Source organism: Cloeon dipterum, chromosome 2, assembly GCF_949628265.1.
Source record: "Cloeon dipterum chromosome 2, ieCloDipt1.1, whole genome shotgun sequence".
Classification (NCBI taxonomy): domain Eukaryota; kingdom Metazoa; phylum Arthropoda; class Insecta; order Ephemeroptera; family Baetidae; genus Cloeon; species Cloeon dipterum.
In genome coordinates, this window is record NC_088787.1 from 26242363 (window position 1) to 26261218 (window position 18856).

General features: G+C 39.4%; 3 protein-coding genes across 5 annotated transcripts; 1 reads left to right on the forward strand and 2 right to left on the reverse strand.

Annotated features, from left to right (window-relative positions):
• Nucleotides 1-1081: 1081 nt before the first annotated feature.
• sfl (N-deacetylase and N-sulfotransferase sfl) lies at nucleotides 1082-8789 on the reverse strand. 2 transcript variants are annotated; one of them, XM_065480018.1, is made up of 15 exons: nucleotides 8608-8789; nucleotides 7794-8273; nucleotides 7062-7262; nucleotides 6625-6877; nucleotides 5832-6245; nucleotides 5348-5474; nucleotides 5175-5290; nucleotides 4936-5121; nucleotides 4754-4882; nucleotides 4516-4698; nucleotides 4243-4463; nucleotides 3907-4185; nucleotides 3474-3650; nucleotides 3294-3414; nucleotides 1082-3081 (listed from the first exon to the last, which is right to left on the reverse strand). In XM_065480018.1, exons 2-15 carry the CDS (start codon nucleotides 8075-8077, stop codon nucleotides 2971-2973), a joined length of 2802 nt encoding a protein of 933 aa, XP_065336090.1. In that variant the 5' UTR covers nucleotides 8078-8273; nucleotides 8608-8789; the 3' UTR covers nucleotides 1082-2970. The 2 variants fall into 2 exon arrangements, with proteins under 2 accessions (XP_065336090.1, XP_065336089.1); XM_065480017.1 differs by having other exon boundaries at nucleotides 7062-7265.
• Nucleotides 8790-9111: 322 nt separating this feature from the next.
• Nucleotides 9112-11891, forward strand: Clp (Cleavage and polyadenylation specificity factor subunit 4). 2 transcript variants are annotated; one of them, XM_065480037.1, is made up of 7 exons: nucleotides 9112-9247; nucleotides 9464-9575; nucleotides 9632-9835; nucleotides 9891-10080; nucleotides 10139-10370; nucleotides 11247-11348; nucleotides 11405-11891. In XM_065480037.1, exons 2-7 carry the CDS (start codon nucleotides 9473-9475, stop codon nucleotides 11501-11503), a joined length of 930 nt encoding a protein of 309 aa, XP_065336109.1. In that variant the 5' UTR covers nucleotides 9112-9247; nucleotides 9464-9472; the 3' UTR covers nucleotides 11504-11891. The 2 variants fall into 2 exon arrangements, with proteins under 2 accessions (XP_065336109.1, XP_065336110.1); XM_065480038.1 differs by having other exon boundaries at nucleotides 9113-9215.
• Nucleotides 11523-18788, reverse strand: Clic (chloride intracellular channel protein 5). Its single transcript, XM_065480042.1, has 6 exons — nucleotides 18572-18788; nucleotides 13914-14056; nucleotides 13623-13785; nucleotides 13003-13177; nucleotides 12802-12941; nucleotides 11523-12309 (listed from the first exon to the last, which is right to left on the reverse strand). Exons 1-6 carry the CDS (start codon nucleotides 18635-18637, stop codon nucleotides 12229-12231), a joined length of 768 nt encoding a protein of 255 aa, XP_065336114.1. The 5' UTR covers nucleotides 18638-18788; the 3' UTR covers nucleotides 11523-12228.
• Nucleotides 18789-18856: the final 68 nt, after the last annotated feature.

Sequence of the window (18856 nt, forward strand, 5' to 3'; positions counted from 1 at the left end):
AGATTTTAGCAACGCAACCTCACTCAAATATCAGATTTTTCCAAATTAAGGCCAGAATAGGTCGATTATTGATGTATTTAACGTCACTTCATTCATTTCATCTATACACTACGAACTAAAATACGTTTAATCTGTATAATAAAAAACTCGGTTGAAATTAAAGGCAACTTTCTTGGTGAATAGCTATTAGGTGTGTTGCTCAAGATTCACTCTTGCCAGACGTTTATTCAGAGCAATAAATATTTTCCATCAAATTTATGTCAGATTAATCTAACCTACTTTACCTTTTGTTCACATAAGTAGGACATTAATTTTTTCTTCAATTTTTAAATATTCGGATTCCAAATAAAAATAGAAATGTATACTAGAGCACTCACATCAGCCAGACTACCAAAATCTCGGCCAGCCGCGTTGGATTTAGCTCACCAGGCACGCCAGCCGCCGGTTAAAAATTCGAAAATGCAAAAAGAAGCTTCAGATACTTAATTTGGCCGTTCGTTGGCCTATTCTCATAAAAATTTAATAAAAATGCAGTCCAAATAATGCATTCAACAGTTTCCGCTAGTTTCAAACACGCAAAGTGAATTTTACACTCTTGAAGTGGGGGCCGCCGATTCCCAGTGTCTGATCAAGCTCCCAGTTTAATTTCTTTTCTAGTATGGAAAGACGGAAAAATGATGGCTTTGATGACATTGGTTTTCCTCAACAGAAATATGATAAATTGAATGGTGGGCCGCTGGGTATGCAACAAGCGTAACGAAAGTATAAACTTTATTTTTCGATTTTTTTTAATCTTTCCTTTATTTTTGGAATTATTTTAGCAAAACTAAAGAATTGAATTGTTAGAACTTGTGTTGCCTCCAGCCCCAGTCCCACCACGGAAAAGCCACTAAAAATATGGGCCGCGACAGCCACAAACGCGGGCCACTTGACAGTCAAAACTTGGCATTATTGGGCGGTCCGGGCGGCCCACTTGGGCCACGGCCCACCGGGGTTTCGCCCGGTGCGCCCGATTACCAGTCCGGGCCTGTTCAATGGTGCCAAAAACGAATGGTTTAAAAAAATGACAGAACAATAAACATTACATCAAAATGTGTTTTATTGTCATTTGTACACAACATTCATTAAATACATTCCTCTATTATTCATCAATTATTACTGCTTCCTTATTTTTAATAATGGATTTCGCATATTAATCACATCTTACTCTCAGCAGCGTTAGTACTTTTTTATAATCCGAGTGTGTCATTCATGTATATAATATTATGTATATTGACAATGTCCCGAAGCAACAACAGTGAGAGCTGACGAATAATGCGTGTGAGAGTGTATAACATACTTCCGTCAAAAAAGTAATTGCACACAAAATTGATTACTGCTGCATTGGTTACAAAACATTATTTTTTCTTCTACGGAAAAACCGCTCCTGTCAGTTAATATACTAAACATTGATGATATATGGCATGTACAGGAAAGTTTCAATATCTTATTTCATCTCTGAATATAAAAACAAATCTCCTTGAAGTTGATCATAAACAATTTTTTTGCGGTGTTTTACCTAAACTCACGCGGTCTTGTGTTAACTTAAATGCATGTTGGTGCCGTGATTATTTGCGTAACTACTTATTTTGCCAACACAATTCGGTCCAAGTGTATTGAGTGCTTCTTTTGCGTTTGCAAAGATGAGCCTTGATGGCTTCAATCTGCGAGACATCAATGTTGCCAATAAACTTTCAATTTCAGTGGAAACAAACATCCAGAATTAAGTATTAGCTGCCGTTACGTTTTCCCTCAGAAAAGAAGACAAAGGAAATATGAAGTATGAAGATTAAGTAGAGCAACTTGGTCAGCGCCGTGTTACAATGAAAATTAAATACAATAAATACCAGGATAAAGAAGAGAAATTTAGTCTGGCAGTTAGGTTTGAACATTCACTCTTTCAATAGACACGATTCATGACCGCATAAAATGCAGAACCCAGGAAAAACATCATTATTTGCATATTTTTGTGGTGAACTGACTGTTGCGCCAGGTCTTGTGCACCGTGCACAGCATATATCTCTTTCAACCGTGAAATGAAGATTTAATTGAAATCTTGAGATTTTTTAACAAAACGTGTTGCGCCCGTTCACAAGACTTAAAGAAAAAACACTCATTTCTTAAATGCCGTGTTCAAAGTAGAAATTAATGTAGCAAGGATAATTGCTAAGGTTAAGGTTTCTGTTTGTCAATCGAAGACGGGAGAAATTTTTGATATGTTTGGTCTGCTCACAACAGAATTGCTTCCGAATTAGGCCACAGTACAATGGCAGAAAACCGATTTTATAAAATATTTGTTCAGCAGTAAAGTGCTGGCGAAATTAGATAAGTCTCTAAAGAGAATATAACAACAAATAATGCTGAATTTAGAAAAAACCACTCCAGTGAAAATCTTTAACTTAATAAACCAGTCTCAAATATTCCAGACCTTAAAGACGCTGAAACAAAATAATCTAAAATGGATTAACTTGTAAGAAAATAGAATCAAATTCGCCGTGATGCCAACTAACTTGACGTTTTGATTATGCGTGCTAGAATATATTCACATCAATAAGCTCTAAAGATTTCATCGGCAAATTCAATTTTCCTAAAACAAACTCTACTACTATCATGGCGTGATGATGCACAATTGCTCCATAAAGGCGCTAATCATTATTGTAATTGACCAATTCGCTTAAAAAATTTCTTACCTGGCATCATGAAAGCTAGGCCAAAAAAATATATGGCACAATTGCTCAGAGCTAAGAGGCTTTACACGGTAAAAATAGGTAAAACGAAGAGCTGTTAAATAAATTGCAAATCAAGTGTGATAATTTGACTAGCTGAATATGAGGAAGTTCCTGGCTGGGCGTCCTAAACAGGGAGTCTGGCCTTCCGTCGTCTGTGGTGCTTGAACGGCATATTCGCGCGCTTGGCGCCGCGGGCGTGCTGTCAGGTCACCATAGTGTCGCTAAGATCCATTTTCAACCACCCAGGAATATTTTGATGGCCCAGTCTCTTCAACAGTTTCACCAGAGCCGTGTTGTGTGACAAATAATATCTCTGTGAACAACAAAAATTTATTTGGAGCAAGTTCAAGCCAGAATATAAATGAAAAATAAAATTAATTTTAACTGCATACTTAAATTAAGTGGGGGAAGCAGTAAATTGAGTTTGTATTTGGCACATATTTGAATTTCAAGGACTTGTCTTTGCAAAATGGATATCGTCAAAAGATTTGCTATGAGCTGCAAGCAAACATTCTTGGATCTTACCTGAAGGAGCTTCAAAGACCGCTCATCCATCTGAGGATATTTCCGACCTTTGCTCCGCCCCAGGCACTTGGTTTTATCTTCATTGATAATTTGACAGTAGAATCCCTTCTTTTTATCAAATCTGCAAAAAATAATCAATGCGTACAATCGCATGAGAAAGGGCAGCTTGAAGCAACATACCGTAGATGCGTTGCATAATCAAAAGGAGGCGTAATCTTGAGGAATTTCTGCACACTGTTCATAACATCTACAGGCGCAGTTCGCAGTTCTTCCCCGTCAATGATGAACAACTGCGACGAACTATAATAGGTCAGCCACCGCTCCAGGTGCTGAGAATATTTTCCCGGCAGCAAGCATCTGTCAATTAGAGAAATTAAGAAGCTTGAAACCTCTTAAGAAATTAAAAAATTTTCAATTTTACTTCCTGAAAACGTTTTTTCACTGATCAGAAGAAAAAAAAAATTGAAAAATGGAATCTTCTGTTGTTCAAAGACCTCAATCTAGAAAAACTTAACACTCTTAGTCTCAATTTAAGGTTGGGGTTTGCAGATTTGAAAATTCAATTAATTTCAATTTTAAGGAATTCTGTCTTGAACACCTTCTATTAATTTACCGATTTCTGAGGTCTCTCAGTGGTCTGTTGGAGGACTCAGACGCAGTGATGACCTCATAGAAAGAGTAGTTGAGAGCCACTTGGTCTCCGTGCGCGCGCATGTGCTGGTACCAGCTGTAGGCCCGTTTGGCAGGCGAAATCAGGATAGTGACCAGCTTCGCCTGCGGTAGCAGAGCGTGCGCCCGCTTTGGCACCTGCTCGCCGTCAAAGTAAGTGGCGCTCTTCTCAAACAGGTACTGCGAACTCGAGTTGATGGGAACAGGAAAGAAGCCCATGTACCTGGGTTAGAATTAAACATAACCAGTTAGTTAAAGACGCATTCCCGCACAAAGTTACCAATCAAGGCCCCGGTAGTAGTTTTTCCCATTGAAGAACTGAATCTCTTCAAACGTATCTATGCTGTTCAAATTGCTGTTTATATTCGGGTGCATAGAAAGGAATGAGTACAAGGCAGTGGTGCCCGTTTTCTGCGGCCCAATCACCAGGAAGTTGGGTAGCTGCTGGCACGTTTTGTTGTGAGACCAAGTCTTTATGTGCCGCGAGTCATCACAAGGGTTCTGCCATGAAGACAAAGTTCATTTTATGTATTTTAAACCCTAGAAATCTTACCCCCCAAATTGGATCCTCCTCCTCTGGGAACATCTGAAAGTACTTTTCGCCCAGCTCAACAGGCAAAGTGCTGAGTAGACGCAGATTGGTCCAACATTGTGTAAACTTGAGGACAGATTCAAAAGTGTACAAGGCGAGCCGGTCATTCCCATAATTAGACATGTGCGTCATGAATATATTGATCTGCAAAATTAGCTTATTTCCTTATCTGATTCAAGTTAAAATTATATAGACGCACTGGATTAAATACGATAGACTGGAAGAGTTCGCCGCCTTGAATGTTTTCATCCAGCTTCTCACGGCCCCCAGGGTACTTTTCTATTAGATACGTGTGTGTAAACAGGCCACAAGTTTGTCTAGGCAGGACCTGCGAACAAGAAAATTCAGTCTCCGAACCATCAAATGCTGCGTAGATCAAACCATAATATTCCGGTGGATGAATCCACGCCTCAAGCGAGCCGGTCGAAGGTGCGGGTACTCTTCAGTGGAGGTAACTTTAACGTTCCACACCTTTTTCCACGCCTCGTACAGATATTCGTGAACAGGGTAAACGCCTGCATGGTGAGGCGCTACAGAGTACCCTGAGTCTGTGGGTATATTTTTCTCCTGCGCAAGAAACATTGATAAAAACAATTTACACCAACTATGTGAGAGCGTACTGTTGCAAAGTTTTTGTTCAGCTTCATGTCCATCTCCAAATGAGTATAGTTGTCATACAAGTGCGGTTGCTTGTGATTCCACATGTGGCTAAACCACGAAAAGTCGTCAATGTGCTCTACGATGATTCATAATTTTATTTCATTCTTAATTTCTTTGCTGCCTTATTATTTACCCATTAATAAGTCTTCTCCAGCATTTTCTTCGTCAGTTCCATGGTGGAAATACATTCCCGAGAATCCCAAATTGAATTTGAAACCAGAAACCATGGCTTGCAATCTCTTTTGGGATGACAACAACGCCTAAATTTAAATTAACATGAAATACAGCCAAACAATATTTGAATTTAATAATAATGATAAATGGAATTAAATAAATAAATTATAAAAGTTGAGTTTATATACAATTTAGTTTAAATTCTGGTTAATATGGCTTACAACTTATATATCTGATCTTGCATCAAATTTCACTTTGACCTTTACAACATTGAAATTTTTAAAATCTAAAGAATGAATTTACATCAAATTTGTGTTTGGTTCAAAATTAATTTTGCCATCAATTCTGACTCTAGACAGGCGTATTCTGGTTTTAGGAACAAAAAATACTAAAATTTATTAGAATTTTCAGGAAAACTCCCAAATATTTATAGCATATCTCACCTCCACGTCAGGTGGTTTGAGTCTGGTGCCCTTTTCACCAACAAAAATGTCATCAATGTCAATAAGTACGTATCGGTTGAGGCCGAGACTGATCTGGCCCTGGCTCAGGTGGGTCAGGGCATCGAGTAAGAGCAGCCGGTGCAGCCAGAAGCCAAGCCCAGAGCCAAAGAGCACGCGCTGGATGCCGTCGTAGGTGCCGTGGTCCTGCACCACCGTGTACAGTAGCCGCGCAGCGCCGTGATCACTGACAAACGGAGACGGAAGCTCTGAATTCGGCGAAGCCCACTCCAGCGGCTCATAGGTAGAGTGGTTCGGCGCGAACACAGTCCAGTCATTGCCCGGCAGGTTGCCCCACGCTGTCTCACCAGCACGCGTTAAGCGCAGCACGTTTGAAGCTGGGTTCAGGGCTGCGTTCTGTTTACCAAAAATAAAAATATGTTCATGTCAACAGTGTCGGAGAATGCACAGCCGGTGGAAGTGTAAACGACAGAGAGCGATCGCAGAGATAATGCCGCTCCATTTACGACACTATTAGTAAACTTCTATTATTTGCGATTATGCAGCACTCCAACTATTGCAAATTGACTCAACTTTATTTATGCAACTGATTCACTCTTCATCAGTTGTTAACTGTTGGAATTGCACGCATACAAGCTCTATTTTAATTGTTATTTTAAAACAAAAATGACTGACACAAAAGATAAATTTTTTTAAATAAATATGGTCCAAATTTAATATGTTTCAAACAAGTTCCAAGCTCCCCTAGTCCACAGATAAAAAAAGTCAAACTCGCCTTCAAGTTCATCTTGGTGTGCACAAAGATTGGGAATCCTTTGAGCTGGGAACCTATCAGCACTTCCTCACTGGCTGGGTGGAATCCTACCACACCAACACCATACTCTCGGCAATATTTGTCCAGCAACTCGCGATTCCAGTTATCCATAGTGAGGTACTTGGTAAGGTTCTCGAAAACGATCACCGCGAACTTGCCTTTGTCCAGATTGGTCAGCACCGGCAGAGACTTGCCCACCACATCCACCTTATACCTGTCAAAAACAAATCTTCCATGAACGATAATCACGAATTCCAAAATATTTCGCAAATAACATAAATGATTTGAAATACAATTGTGCGTGCATAGAAGCGGTGTTAACTTTTAATTAAGTGTATAAGCGCAACAAATAAATGATTTTATTCAAAATTTAGTTGAGAAATGAAATGAATATTTACTTGATCCTGTTGTGCACCAGCAGTTCCGCGATGTCTCGGCCGAGGCGGGAGTATATTGTTTCGACAAAGAGCAGAACCTTTGCATCGATCCTCAGCTTGGTCATGGATCGGTGTTCAGGCTGCTTGCTCAGGTTGCGCCTGGTCTCAGTCAATGCTGAGCAAGTGATCTGCAAAGGTAGAAGTCTCGGCTCTTTCCACGCACTGCTGCAAAGTGAAGACAAATTACATTTGTCTTTTCTATTATAAAAATATTTCAATTGTAAAAATTACTGTTTATGAGAAATTTCCAAGTTTTGATAGTACAATATCAATCTGAAATTTGCTAGAAATTTTAATTTTAGACATTACCATGATTAAAACTGAACTTTATTCTGATGGAGAGTTAGTAAATATCGTAATGGATAGGATGGATACTTGTATCAATTTTTTAATTTCTTGTGCAAACAAGTATCACACATTAAGACAGCAAAATGTACGAGACATTCTGAAAGCAAATCTTTTTATTATTTTCCACCAGAGCTGTTGTTAAAAGTTTCCAAGAGTTAATTAATGAATTTCTCTGAACCAAGTCGTGCCTGAGCTATTGAGAAAGATTATTTGGTAATAATGTTTGGAGCTTCTTTAACAAATTAATTTTGAGCTCCTTTATTTCTCGTGATGTTCAGGTTGACACAATATCCATTCTTCCTTTCTTGGAAATCGTGTAATACATCGTGATTTACAGCCACTCACCTGATGGGGAAGACAGGGTTTTCAAAGTAGAAGATGACAATATTGTAGGTGATGGACATTGTGATCAGCACCAGCAGGACAGTAAGGAAGCGGCGCGCGGTGAGGAAGCGGCAGCTCTGCACCAGTCTGTGCCAGCAAACTGAGAGCCAGCGTTGCCCATCCTGACGCTTCCTCCACCTGTTTTTGGCGCCCACCCACCCTGACGCAAGGTGTGGGCGCGTTGAGTCTGAGCACGTCTCCAGCAGAGCCTCATGGTCATCGTCGGCTGCATAATCCGACGGCATTTCGGTCTCTACTTGGCACTTGGTGAGTCAGCAGCAACAGAGTGTTCCATCGAGGGCTCTTCTTTTTTCAAAGCACGTACTTGCTGTTTACAACACATACTTCCGCCACTTGGTGTGTTTTCTTAGCTGCATCATGAAGTAGTCTCTGTCACCCATGGCACCAGCAATATTTCTCTCAGACTAAGCAATCGACAGTCTGAAATTCAATGTGGTAATATAGCACAAATACACAATTTTGTAGAAGGGACATTAGTGCCACACAGTTTTATAATTTTGTATAAATATATACAAACACTATGATGCGGGATCTGAAGCTGACAAATTTAAAAAGTGACCTTTATATTACTTACACCCTTTTTCTTATTTGCAATTATTTAATCATAAGTAAAGTACATAATAATATCATCACAATTTTGGCACACAATCATGAGGAAAGATAATATCTATGTAATTATTACAGCCTGCAAGGTCTTCAAAGCAGAAGTTTGGGGGCAAAATTGCTAATTGTTTTTTAACATATTTATACATACATAACACAACAGGAGAGGCAGCAACCAGTGAGGCTTCGTCGCCCTAGAGATGCGCGAGTTTTCCTACTGGAGCGTAAGCTCGCTTGGTGACCTAAGTTGTAATATTTATACTTTGCTCTTTAATCATCCATCCTGCGTCCTACTCGTCTCTCCAGCTATGCAAAGGGGACAAAACAGAAACCCCAATGGTGGTCGACGTAGAAAAAGCAGCCTCTGATTGGCCACAATTCCAGCTCTTTGTTTTTCACTCGCTCTTTTATGTCACACAAAAGAAACAACGAATAAGCGCCATCTTGAAAAGCGCTTATTTCAAACAGCGCTCTTTGACATGAGGTTGGTTAAAGAAATAGTGAAGCACTACAAAGCTTGAAAATAGGCACAATGCGCTTATGCGCCATTTTAAATTTGCTCGAAATTTAAAAATAGAGTGTCGTGGTAAGGCTTGAACGTGCGTGATATATCAAATACCAAATTTAGCGCTTCATGTTATGGCTTTATTGATAACAACATACATCTTGTGTAGGACCTGCGTAGGACTGTTGCGGCTGTGCCGAGTGCCGAGACTGCCGAGGCCGAGTTTGGAGTGAAACCAAAACAATCAAGTTGATGTAAGAGTACCTGACTAAAGTGGTCAAAATTTGTAAGATATCTCTTCCTTAATCGTACTTTTAGTAAATAAATTTAGTCCGCTGCAACTCTGAATTGTGTTGCAATAAAGCTAACTCGCATTTTTTCACATTGACAAAACTAAACTTAAATGGGTTGAATTTCGTAGATTTCAAGCTTTCAACACCTCCAATTTTGCTCCCAATACATACAGCGGAGAATAAAATTTTATGTTCATTGTCTTTTGTAGAGCAACACCATGGAATTGATCGTAGCCAATGTGTCCGGGCACCAGTTTGACATCGAGGTTGCTCTCGAGCAGCAGTTTGGCGCTTTGCCGCTACCTTTTACAGGAATGGATAGTAAACACAAACTTATAATTTTATACTTGAGGCCTAAAACAATCTCATTCAAACAGAGTCGACGAGTGCTGTTTGCGAGTTCTACCCCAAAGGAAACTGTGCGCGTGGCGCGGCGTGCCCTTTCCGACATGTACGCAGTGACCGCAGCGTTGTCTGCAAACATTGGCTTCGAGGCTTGTGTAAAAAGGGAGACCAGTGCGAGTTCCTGCACGAGTTTGACATGACCAAGATGCCCGAGTGCTACTTCTACTCAAGATTTAGTATGTTTTAATTGCTTTAATGAGAGTCAAAGCCTACATATAGAATTTTTTCCAGATGCATGCCACAACAAAGAGTGTCCATTTTTGCATATTGACCCTGAGAGCAAAATGAAGGATTGCCCCTGGTATGACCGAGGCTTCTGCAGACATGGACCTCTGTGTAGGCACCGGCATGTGAGGAGGGTTCTCTGCCTCAACTATCTGGCTGGCTTCTGTGCTGAAGGGGCCAATTGCAAACAAATGCAGTAAGAAATTCACCTCCTATTTTATTCTGATGTGTTACCAAAATTGTGACATTCCTAGTCCACGCTTTGAGCTGCCTGCAGCACCAGAAAACACTGCGAGCAAAGACATTGCACCAAAGCAGAAAAGTACCATCACATGCCACTTTTGCGGCGAGCAGGGTCACAAAGCCATGTTCTGCAGCAAGGCGAACAATGAGCATGACGGCCAGCGTGGTTCACTCTCAAGAGGACAGCACCAGGAGCATCACATTGAAAGTCATCATAACAGCAATATGCCCTATAGAGATAAGGTACTGTTATTCTTTTCAGCTGGGAATATTCTCAGATTTTGATTATTTGGAATCTCAAGCACATAATGGTTCCAATGATTTTATTTTTATTTTTAATATTAATTTTTAACTTTTATAATTCCCGGAGCATAACTTGTATGCAAACTTAAGATTGAAATAGGAACAGGTTTGACCTGCATCATCTAAATAATTATGAGAAACGAGGAAGTGCAAGAAGGTTACCCTTTTAATATTATAAAGCAGTGTTATACTCAAGTGTAAAGTTGCAGCTTTTTAATGTGGCAAAATTGTTTGAATACATATTTTGTCAATGGAAATAGTTATTTTAAACGTCCTGAATAGTTTTATGTAATTATGGAGCGTTTCCACAAGTAACCGAAAGTGAATTGTTTAAATATGCTCTTCAAAATCAATTTGGTGTCAATAGCAAAGTAGTAGGGCATGAAAAGTTATACCGTGGTGAAACTTTTTGTGGTTGTTCTCTACTAGGAGTCATGATATTCAAGGTTAAAGTTTTGTCTGGAAATTCCATTTTTCCAGAAAGTAGTGTAAAGTTTAGCAGTGGACGCCTCTTATTTTCCCTAATAACACATATAAATATCTAGAAAAAATAGTAACAATTCACATCCGTTCATATGTGGGAACAACCAATATGCTCTGTTGGATACAACTTTTAACTTTGAACTACTATATTGTCAATATTAAAGTAACCCTCTTCAGGTAGTGTGGTATTCCAATTAGTGTTATCACCAATAATGTGCTTTGCACAAGGATTCGTTACGGAAGTTAAATTGTTTTTAGTTCAATATGAGGGTTCATTCACCTTTCAAATCACGTCTAGCTTTCAGTTTTATCAAATTATATTTCTTCTTTCAGTTCCAGGGTTCCAGATATAATGATAGGTCAGGTGGTGAAGATAGACCAAGAAGAGATGGCCCAAAAATATTGAAGCCTTTGGACGAAGTCACTTGCTTCAAGGTAATATAAATTAAATTATTATAAGGAGCAAATCCTTACATTGCTATATGTTTCAGTGTGGATGCAAGGGTCACTATGCTAACAAATGTCCAAAAGGCCACTTGGCTTTCTTGAGTCATAACGCAGGCACTATGGATCATGGGTATCAGAGGTGAATAATAAAAACATTAAGTGTCGTTTATATAATTACGCCTTTATTTTTATTGTAAAGAAAAGACTTGTGTGGTTAACCTTAGTTGATTATTGAGACATTTCCAAGAATTTTGAGTGGCTGTTGGGCACTTACAATCAGATGTCCCGAAGGTGGAATGATAGAAATGCGGGGACATCTGCAAATGCTACAGATTGTAATTTTCAATCTAAGTTAAAGTGAAAATAAGAAGCGCTATTTTCTAACGCACTGACTTGCTGTAAAACACTAGTAATTTATCCCTACTGAACTAGAAGAACAAAATAATAATATACAAAGAATTCGGTCATCACTGCTGACAAGTTTGGCGTCTAAAATCTTCGAAAAAAAAACTTGAACACAAGAGAAAGAAATTACATCTCACAGTTACTTGCAATACTTTGAACTGTTCTTTCCATCAGCTTAATTTTAGTGGTTAGTTGAATAGATCAGCTTTTGCCTCAAAGATGCGTGTTGTGTTTTCGTGAACCGTAGAATAAACAATCATTGCGAACCGAGCGTAAGGCTAAAAGAAATTTCGGTTCAGGCACTTGAATAGATTTTGTCTGCCGCGGCAGTTTCCTCTTATCGATTGAAACAAGTTCAGATGTCCATTAATAAACACACCCATCGTGAACATGCGTATGCGTAGTACACAATGAAACTAGGCTTGTGTGATTCATCATTGGACGCAACACGCGAGCAGAAAATTTAGTTGATGTCGACATTCACTGGTATGGACGTGGTAAAGGTCGGAGTCTCCAGTTCTTCATGCTTCTTCATCTTAACGTTCTGAAAAAAGTTAACTTTAGTACTTGAACTAAAAGTAAAGGATAATGTTTTGTGAATCATCATTACAACAATTTGCAAAAGTCGTATTTTTTGTTCAACTCTAAGGACTGATTAACCGTTAAAAACGCGCACTGGTTACATTTGAAAGCTTTAAACTTCAAATATAAAGGAAGCAAGGAGGTTCTTTCCAAATTGAGAACTGTGAAGAAACAAATAAAATAGCTGTCCATGATGGCTTTGCAATTTGCACGTATTCAATGAAAGGATTTTCTCTTGTATGCTTGATTGACTTAAAGAATCAATATAAAAGTTTCGCAAGTGGACGTTGGAAGATTCAAACGCAACAGTCGCAAGTAACGGCACAATGTTGAAATGGTCCTAGCAGTTACACATATGGGCTCACCTTCCAGTAAGGGTCGATAAAAATGCAAAACTTTTAGAAGCATAATTTTAAATAATTTGCAATTAATTAGTTTTCAAGGATTAGCTCACCTGCTGCAGTTTGTAGTGGTTGATGATGTCCTGGTCAGCGGGACAGCTCTGCGTGAACGCGTCCAGTTGATACATGTGGTACATGTAGCGCCATAGGCTCTTGAACTCAGCCGGGATTTCAAAGTCTACAAAGTACTTTCCTGCAAAATGTAAAATCGTAGATATTAGAGTGGGATGCGTGGCTGCACAGGAAAAAGTTACCAGCAACGCGAATATGTTGCAGTCTCGGCATGAGTTCGCAGTCAAAGCAGCACATGGTGTCTCCCGTGAGGAAACGCGTGTCCTTGCGCTCCAGGTGTTCGTCAATCTTGCGCAAGTGAGACATCAGACTGCTCGTCTTTGTGTCGTCTTTCTTCAGCAGCATCAGCTTCAGTTTCTGCAATAGAAATTGTACTAGGGTTAAGACATACACTTGATCAAATAATAGAAAGACTTTGTGTTTAGCTTCTTTCAAGCACAAAATCTACTGGAGTCTGGAGTATATTTTCACAGCAATATAAAAATTAAATGAACGAACTTCTTTGTGGCATTCATCGCCGATTGCATTTAATTTATAACCAGAATTTTCTACTGAGGGTCCACCTTATCAGTTGTTGGAAGCATAGTGAATAAGTAAACACGCATCAATGCCATTTTAACACGTGTGCAGACGCATTTTCATTGATGCTTGAGCTTGATCGATATACCTATCTATAAATAAGATGTCAAGAAAAGTTTTGTTCAGATAAAAATCGGAAGCCTTGTCAGTTTGCAATGATTAAAAATATCTCAGTTAGGAAATATAGCTATTTGGAAATAAACAGATACAGTTCCAAACTCACACTGTAGAGGTTCTCAATTAAGGTGGCGACTTCTTTGTCTTGGACAAAGAGGTTGTGACCACCAGGCACGTTCTTCATGATGTGTCGCTCGATTTTCTCATTCTCCAGCACGGCCAGGCCGTTGTCGACCAAAATGGGGGGCGGCGTCGCCTCAAAGTTGGTCCTGAAGGTTGCAATAAATTCAGTCACAGGCGGTTTGGTTTTCGGCGCGGCGTGCGAGTGCACAGCGACCAGAAATTCAAGTTAGCACCACGCGGCGATGGTGTGCGCTAAGAACAAAGGCGAACTCACCTAAAGTCTGGCGGGGGTTTCTGCATGTCGACCGTGGTGACCTTGAGCCGAATCGTCTTCAGCTCAGCCAGCAGGTATAGGTCCATGAAATACTCCTGGCAGAAGAGACAAGCTCCCTTCCGGCGGCCATCGATTGTCGACGCCTGTGATAAAAAAAAACACGATGAGGTTTAACTAATCTGTTTCCGACGTAGCATGGTTGGAAATATTGATTCATTAGAATTTACTCAACATAAAAATCAGTGTTTAGTGGAAGAATTTTAAAGATTTGTTTTAAAATTTTTGTACTTAATTGCTTGAATCAGCACTGATTTTTTTAAATATAAAGACCACATCAAATATTTTAAAATGCCTTTTTTAAATAAACTGATCATAAGATGCCACCAATATTCATAAATTTAAATGACATTTAAATCTATGAAATGATGCAAAAAACAACAGCAGAGAAGCAGATTAAAATTAAATCAACAGTGGGATGATTTTCGGGAGCCCATTATATTGGCCGAGGTAATCACAGCGCGTGATAGATGAAAAAACTGTTAGCTCCAAGTTTCGCACAATAGTTTTAATTCGCAAAACGTATTTAGTGCTGCTCACAATCAGTTTAAAGGTAACGAATCGTGACAACGAAAATCGTGATAAATTGAAACACCAAAACCTAGCAATCGTGTGAGAAGCTCCGGATAAGTTGGCATTAATTAAAAAATTGATATTCAGGTGGACAATAAGCAAGCCCTTAATCGGCGGGCTTATTTGCATATAATGAAAGTATTATTTCTGGTCGGAAGGCGTTGCCTCTCTTTGTCTTCAAGGGAGGGAGTCTGAACCGCAAACATTGTCACAAAACACACCGGCCGACGACCGCCTCGCACCGCACACACTTACACACACAACTTGTTGATAAAATGATAATGTGCTCTCTCTGCGAGAATTGATAAAAGTAATTCCAGCGGGCGACGTGCTTTTTAAGGAAACTGGCAGAGAGATAAACCATTAAATACGATGCGAACGGCCTTGCGGGACTGTTGCGAAAGGAAAAGGAAACAAGTTGCATAAAAATTGTCATCAATCGTGTGTAAGCTAAGATTTTAAATTAATTAGATGGTGCTGTTCTAGATCTTTTGAGCAGTTAAATGATATAACAGCTGATTTTATGACTCGTTGTTGGGGAAACAACATTATTTAGGCAATGAGTCAATGGTTCCGAATGCAGCCGACCTTTTGACCGCACGCCACATCGATTTGACATTCTTTGTTAAATGACTCAATGGAAACACAATCATGATCGCGAGTATCCCTATGGCGGCATCTAACGTAACACTGCCCGGGGTGAACGCTGAGTTGCACAACTGATAATCATAGTAATACACGAATTGACCGATCTACTTGATACAGAGAAATTTGGATTTTAAAAAAAAACCCATCGACGCATGTAATTTTGACCCAAAAAGATCCACCATGCAAATAAGTTGTTAATTACAATTTCTGGGAGTAGCGAAATGATTTTAAATTTATTTAGAATCAGCCAGCTGAGTCGAAATTCCTTGACAAAATGAGCTGAACAACTTACAGCGGTTGATGTTAACAGGTGGTATTTCAACACGATTACATGTTGCAAGTTCCAATGATTGAATTGTTTCATTCATTTACTGCTATGAATTTCGGTTCGTTTGCTTTAACTCAACGCACTAAGTCATTTGTCCAATTGTTTGTTGACACAAGATTGAATTTGGACTTGGTAGAGCATTAATGTAATCGTTTAAGGCCCGTTAGCTCGCTTAGCCCTATTTCATAGCGCTGTTATCAATTTTCTAATGACAAAATAACGATTACTTGTCACATTAGCCTACATATCCATTTGATGGTAACAAACAAAAAATTAAATAAAATCCATATATTCTTCAATTAAAATTAAAGAATTGAAAACATATTTTCAATGAAGTGTAGTTAAACTGATGTGGTTTTATATGTACTTGGCCTACCAGACACGTCCAGATTTAATGCGATGATATTTTCAAACATTTATTTTTAAAGTTTAAATTCATAGTGAAGAGCAAACGACCGTTTCGCAAGTGCGTAGACTTGGGAGGCGACCGTTTCAAGAGAGTAAAAGGGCTGCCTGGCTGAATCACGATATACGTTGACGTCACTCAAAAAGTAAACACACATATGTATAGATAATTACGTCATTTGAAACGGTGCGACACAGAAAGCGAAAAAAATATGAGAATTTAGTATTCCATAATAATTGTGTAAATTAATTTGCGAATAGTGAGCGACCCGAAATTAAGGTGGTTTAAATCAAGTTAGCGAAAAAACAGACTCAAAACTCTACTCATGAGCGCCAAATCAGCCATTATCGCGGCCATCGTGGGTAATGAGCGTCGCCACCTCTGACAGATTGGATTAGCGATAAAGTTGGAATTCTTATTCAGAGTCTTGTTAGTTTTTTGCCCTTCCAAGGCAAGTTTGTGATTAAGCATTTTCTTATCGATAAGCACCGTTTAATGAGTTCATTTCCAAAATTAATTGAAACGGGTTTCCCCTCCCTTTCACGGAAAATCCAATATTTCGCAATCGCAGGACAAAATTGGAAATATAAGATCGATTGAAAATTATGTTGAATTGCACTGTCGGTGATAACAATATATTGAATTATGTCGAAATCTAGTCATAACATTTTTATTGTGAGTTTTGATTTCAAAAAGTGCTTGGAATGAAAATAAGATAATGAAAAAGTGAAATAATGACATTATTTTACACAGATGGTGAGCAGGACTCTTTAGAGAGTAATCGAACCACTCTTCTGACTGCCTTCGAAACATTGAAAGTGCGTTTAATAATAGCACTAAGCACTCAGTAAAAGCGTGGTAAATTTAAAAATGTGAATCTAAGCTACGTTGGAATAATGAACCGCGAGAAAGGCCTGTAAGTGTAAAACCATTGACGTTACGCCTGTTTATAATTTCTGTTGAACCACGATCAACATTAATGTTAAGCGGGCCTAATTTTCCTTTATTCGATCTAATCTAACCTAATTTGTCAGAATTAACGGCCCAAAACTCAAATAGGGCGGAAAAATGATAAGAGGTGTTTTCCTCAAATCAAAATCATTGACGTCGCGAATGGCATTGCCCTTGAAATAATTAAAAAAGCGAAATATCAAAAAACTAATTTTTAACTTTAAACCCTAAGAATAAGAAATAAGATTAAAGTTTAAATCTGAGTTTTTAGCAAGGCGTGGTTGGAAATTTCGAGATGGGAGAGAAAATGATGTCTTGAGTCTGATTTGAGCTGGTACGAGCGGGTGCTAAAGGTTTTGCTAAGATTTGTGACGCAAGCTGCTTGAGGAACTTGTTAGGGCTTCTTGCATGCTCTCTGGCTCTCCTTTGCTCACTCACGTCCATCTCACTCAATTCAATCAAACAACACCCGCGAGGACAAACAAAGCTGCAAAAATCAAGTTTGAACGCGCTAAGGTCGACGCCTTGCATAACGACACTATTCTATTATCGGTGTTTTTGCAATTATTTCGAATACCACATGTTTGCAAAGCGAGCAGAGTTTCTACTTCAATAGCAACACTCAGACAAGCAAGTTATGGAGAAAGAAGAGATAATTTGTTTTTTAATTAACGGAGTAAACGGAAAATATGTTACAAGCTTAGTACTGACAGCTAATTGAAAAATCCATAATGCGTTTTAAAAAATAAATATTTTGCGTTTAGATACCAAGTTATTAATTATGATGGGATGTCCCATTTCTAAAATTATCGCTTCAACAAATTTCCTTAAGTTTTGCTGGGTCTCTTGTAAAAAAAATTTGCCCAAATACATCAAAGACAAATAAAAATGAACTGTATAATTCACTATTCCTAATCCAGCCCTCTTTAAATTGCTGATTAAATATATATAGACACAAGAACTACGTTTCTAAGAAAGCAATGATTTGTGTTCTATTTAAAGCATAATAAATAAGGACGTCTGTCATGATTTCTTTGAAAGCCACTTCCTCACCAGCTCTTGATAGGAACTCTCATTATCACATCGAAGCAATTCCAAGCGGAGAAATATTGTTGTTTTCCTTCGACGAGAGAAATTTATTTTTAAAGAGAGCCGATTAGATGAACTCCATCGACCACAGGAGGGAAGATTCAAATCGACTGTCACCGCAATTTGCGAAGAGCGCGAATCGCAACAGCAGGCGACTATTGTCAGTGACAAAGAGAATTGGCGGATCCGCTGGCCTGAGACCGTCGCCGCGACTGAACAGTTAACGCGGCGCCAATGAGGCCAGAAAGCGATGATTGGCATCAGCAACGCAAGGTGCGACCATGTCGCAAAAATTTCAACGCAGTCAAAACGAAAGCAATGCAAACAACCGCGCGTCCTTCTGCATGCAAGCGCAAAATTTGCAAACGGAGCACACAGGTGTTTTTCGGGGGCGGTGGGAAAGGGCGTGGGACCGACCGCACGCGACGAGAAACCGTGCCTGCGATTCAGGGTGCTTGGTAAAATCCCGAGGACGCCGATTGCGTATGATTGTTGACTGAGAACGCTCGCAATGTGCAATAATTATATAGGTACATACACAGCGCAAAGAGAGAGTGCAAACATGACTACTGCATGACTTGTGTGCATGCAGTACGAAATACACACCTTGATGATGAGCTCGATTTCGGGGACTTCATCGTGAATGCCGTTCATCGAGTCGTCGTCCGCCATGGCAGCAAAAGCGATTTACGTCCTGGTACTTTGCAGACTGGCACCTCTGCAGCAGCGTATTGTAGCCTAGGTTTGCTTTGACACCCTTCGAACAGGATGACTCACTCGCCCGCACCTTCTGTTCTGAACGATGCCAACTGAAAAAATCAGGCGCAGGCAGGGGGGCAGGGGCGGGAGGCAAAATGTGTAGTCAGGAGTAGGGAGGTTAAACGCCGTTCT

What these genes read in the sequence shown, in the direction of transcription:
- sfl (XM_065480017.1), bottom strand. Translation starts at nt 8,077, where the DNA reads ATGCCGTCGGATTATGCAGCCGACGATGACCATGAGGCTCTGCTGGAG. An exon ending in TCAAACCACCTGACGTGGAG is followed by an intron (nt 5,475 to 5,831) that starts GTGAGATATGCT and finishes ATTTAAATTTAG; the next exon opens with GCGTTGTTGTCATCCCAAAA. An exon ending in TCATCCACCGGAATATTATG is followed by an intron (nt 4,883 to 4,935) that starts GTTTGATCTACG and finishes TCTTGTTCGCAG; the next exon opens with GTCCTGCCTAGACAAACTTG.
- Clp (XM_065480037.1), top strand. Translation starts at nt 9,473, where the DNA reads ATGGAATTGATCGTAGCCAATGTGTCCGGGCACCAGTTTGACATCGAG. An exon ending in CTACTTCTACTCAAGATTTA is followed by an intron (nt 9,836 to 9,890) that starts GTATGTTTTAAT and finishes AATTTTTTCCAG; the next exon opens with ATGCATGCCACAACAAAGAG. An exon ending in ACGAAGTCACTTGCTTCAAG is followed by an intron (nt 11,349 to 11,404) that starts GTAATATAAATT and finishes TATATGTTTCAG; the next exon opens with TGTGGATGCAAGGGTCACTA.
- Clic (XM_065480042.1), bottom strand. Translation starts at nt 18,637, where the DNA reads ATGGCGGACGACGACTCGATGAACGGCATTCACGATGAAGTCCCCGAA. An exon ending in TAATTGAGAACCTCTACAGT is followed by an intron (nt 13,178 to 13,622) that starts GTGAGTTTGGAA and finishes TTTCTATTGCAG; the next exon opens with AAACTGAAGCTGATGCTGCT. An exon ending in GCAACATATTCGCGTTGCTG is followed by an intron (nt 12,942 to 13,002) that starts GTAACTTTTTCC and finishes TACATTTTGCAG; the next exon opens with GAAAGTACTTTGTAGACTTT.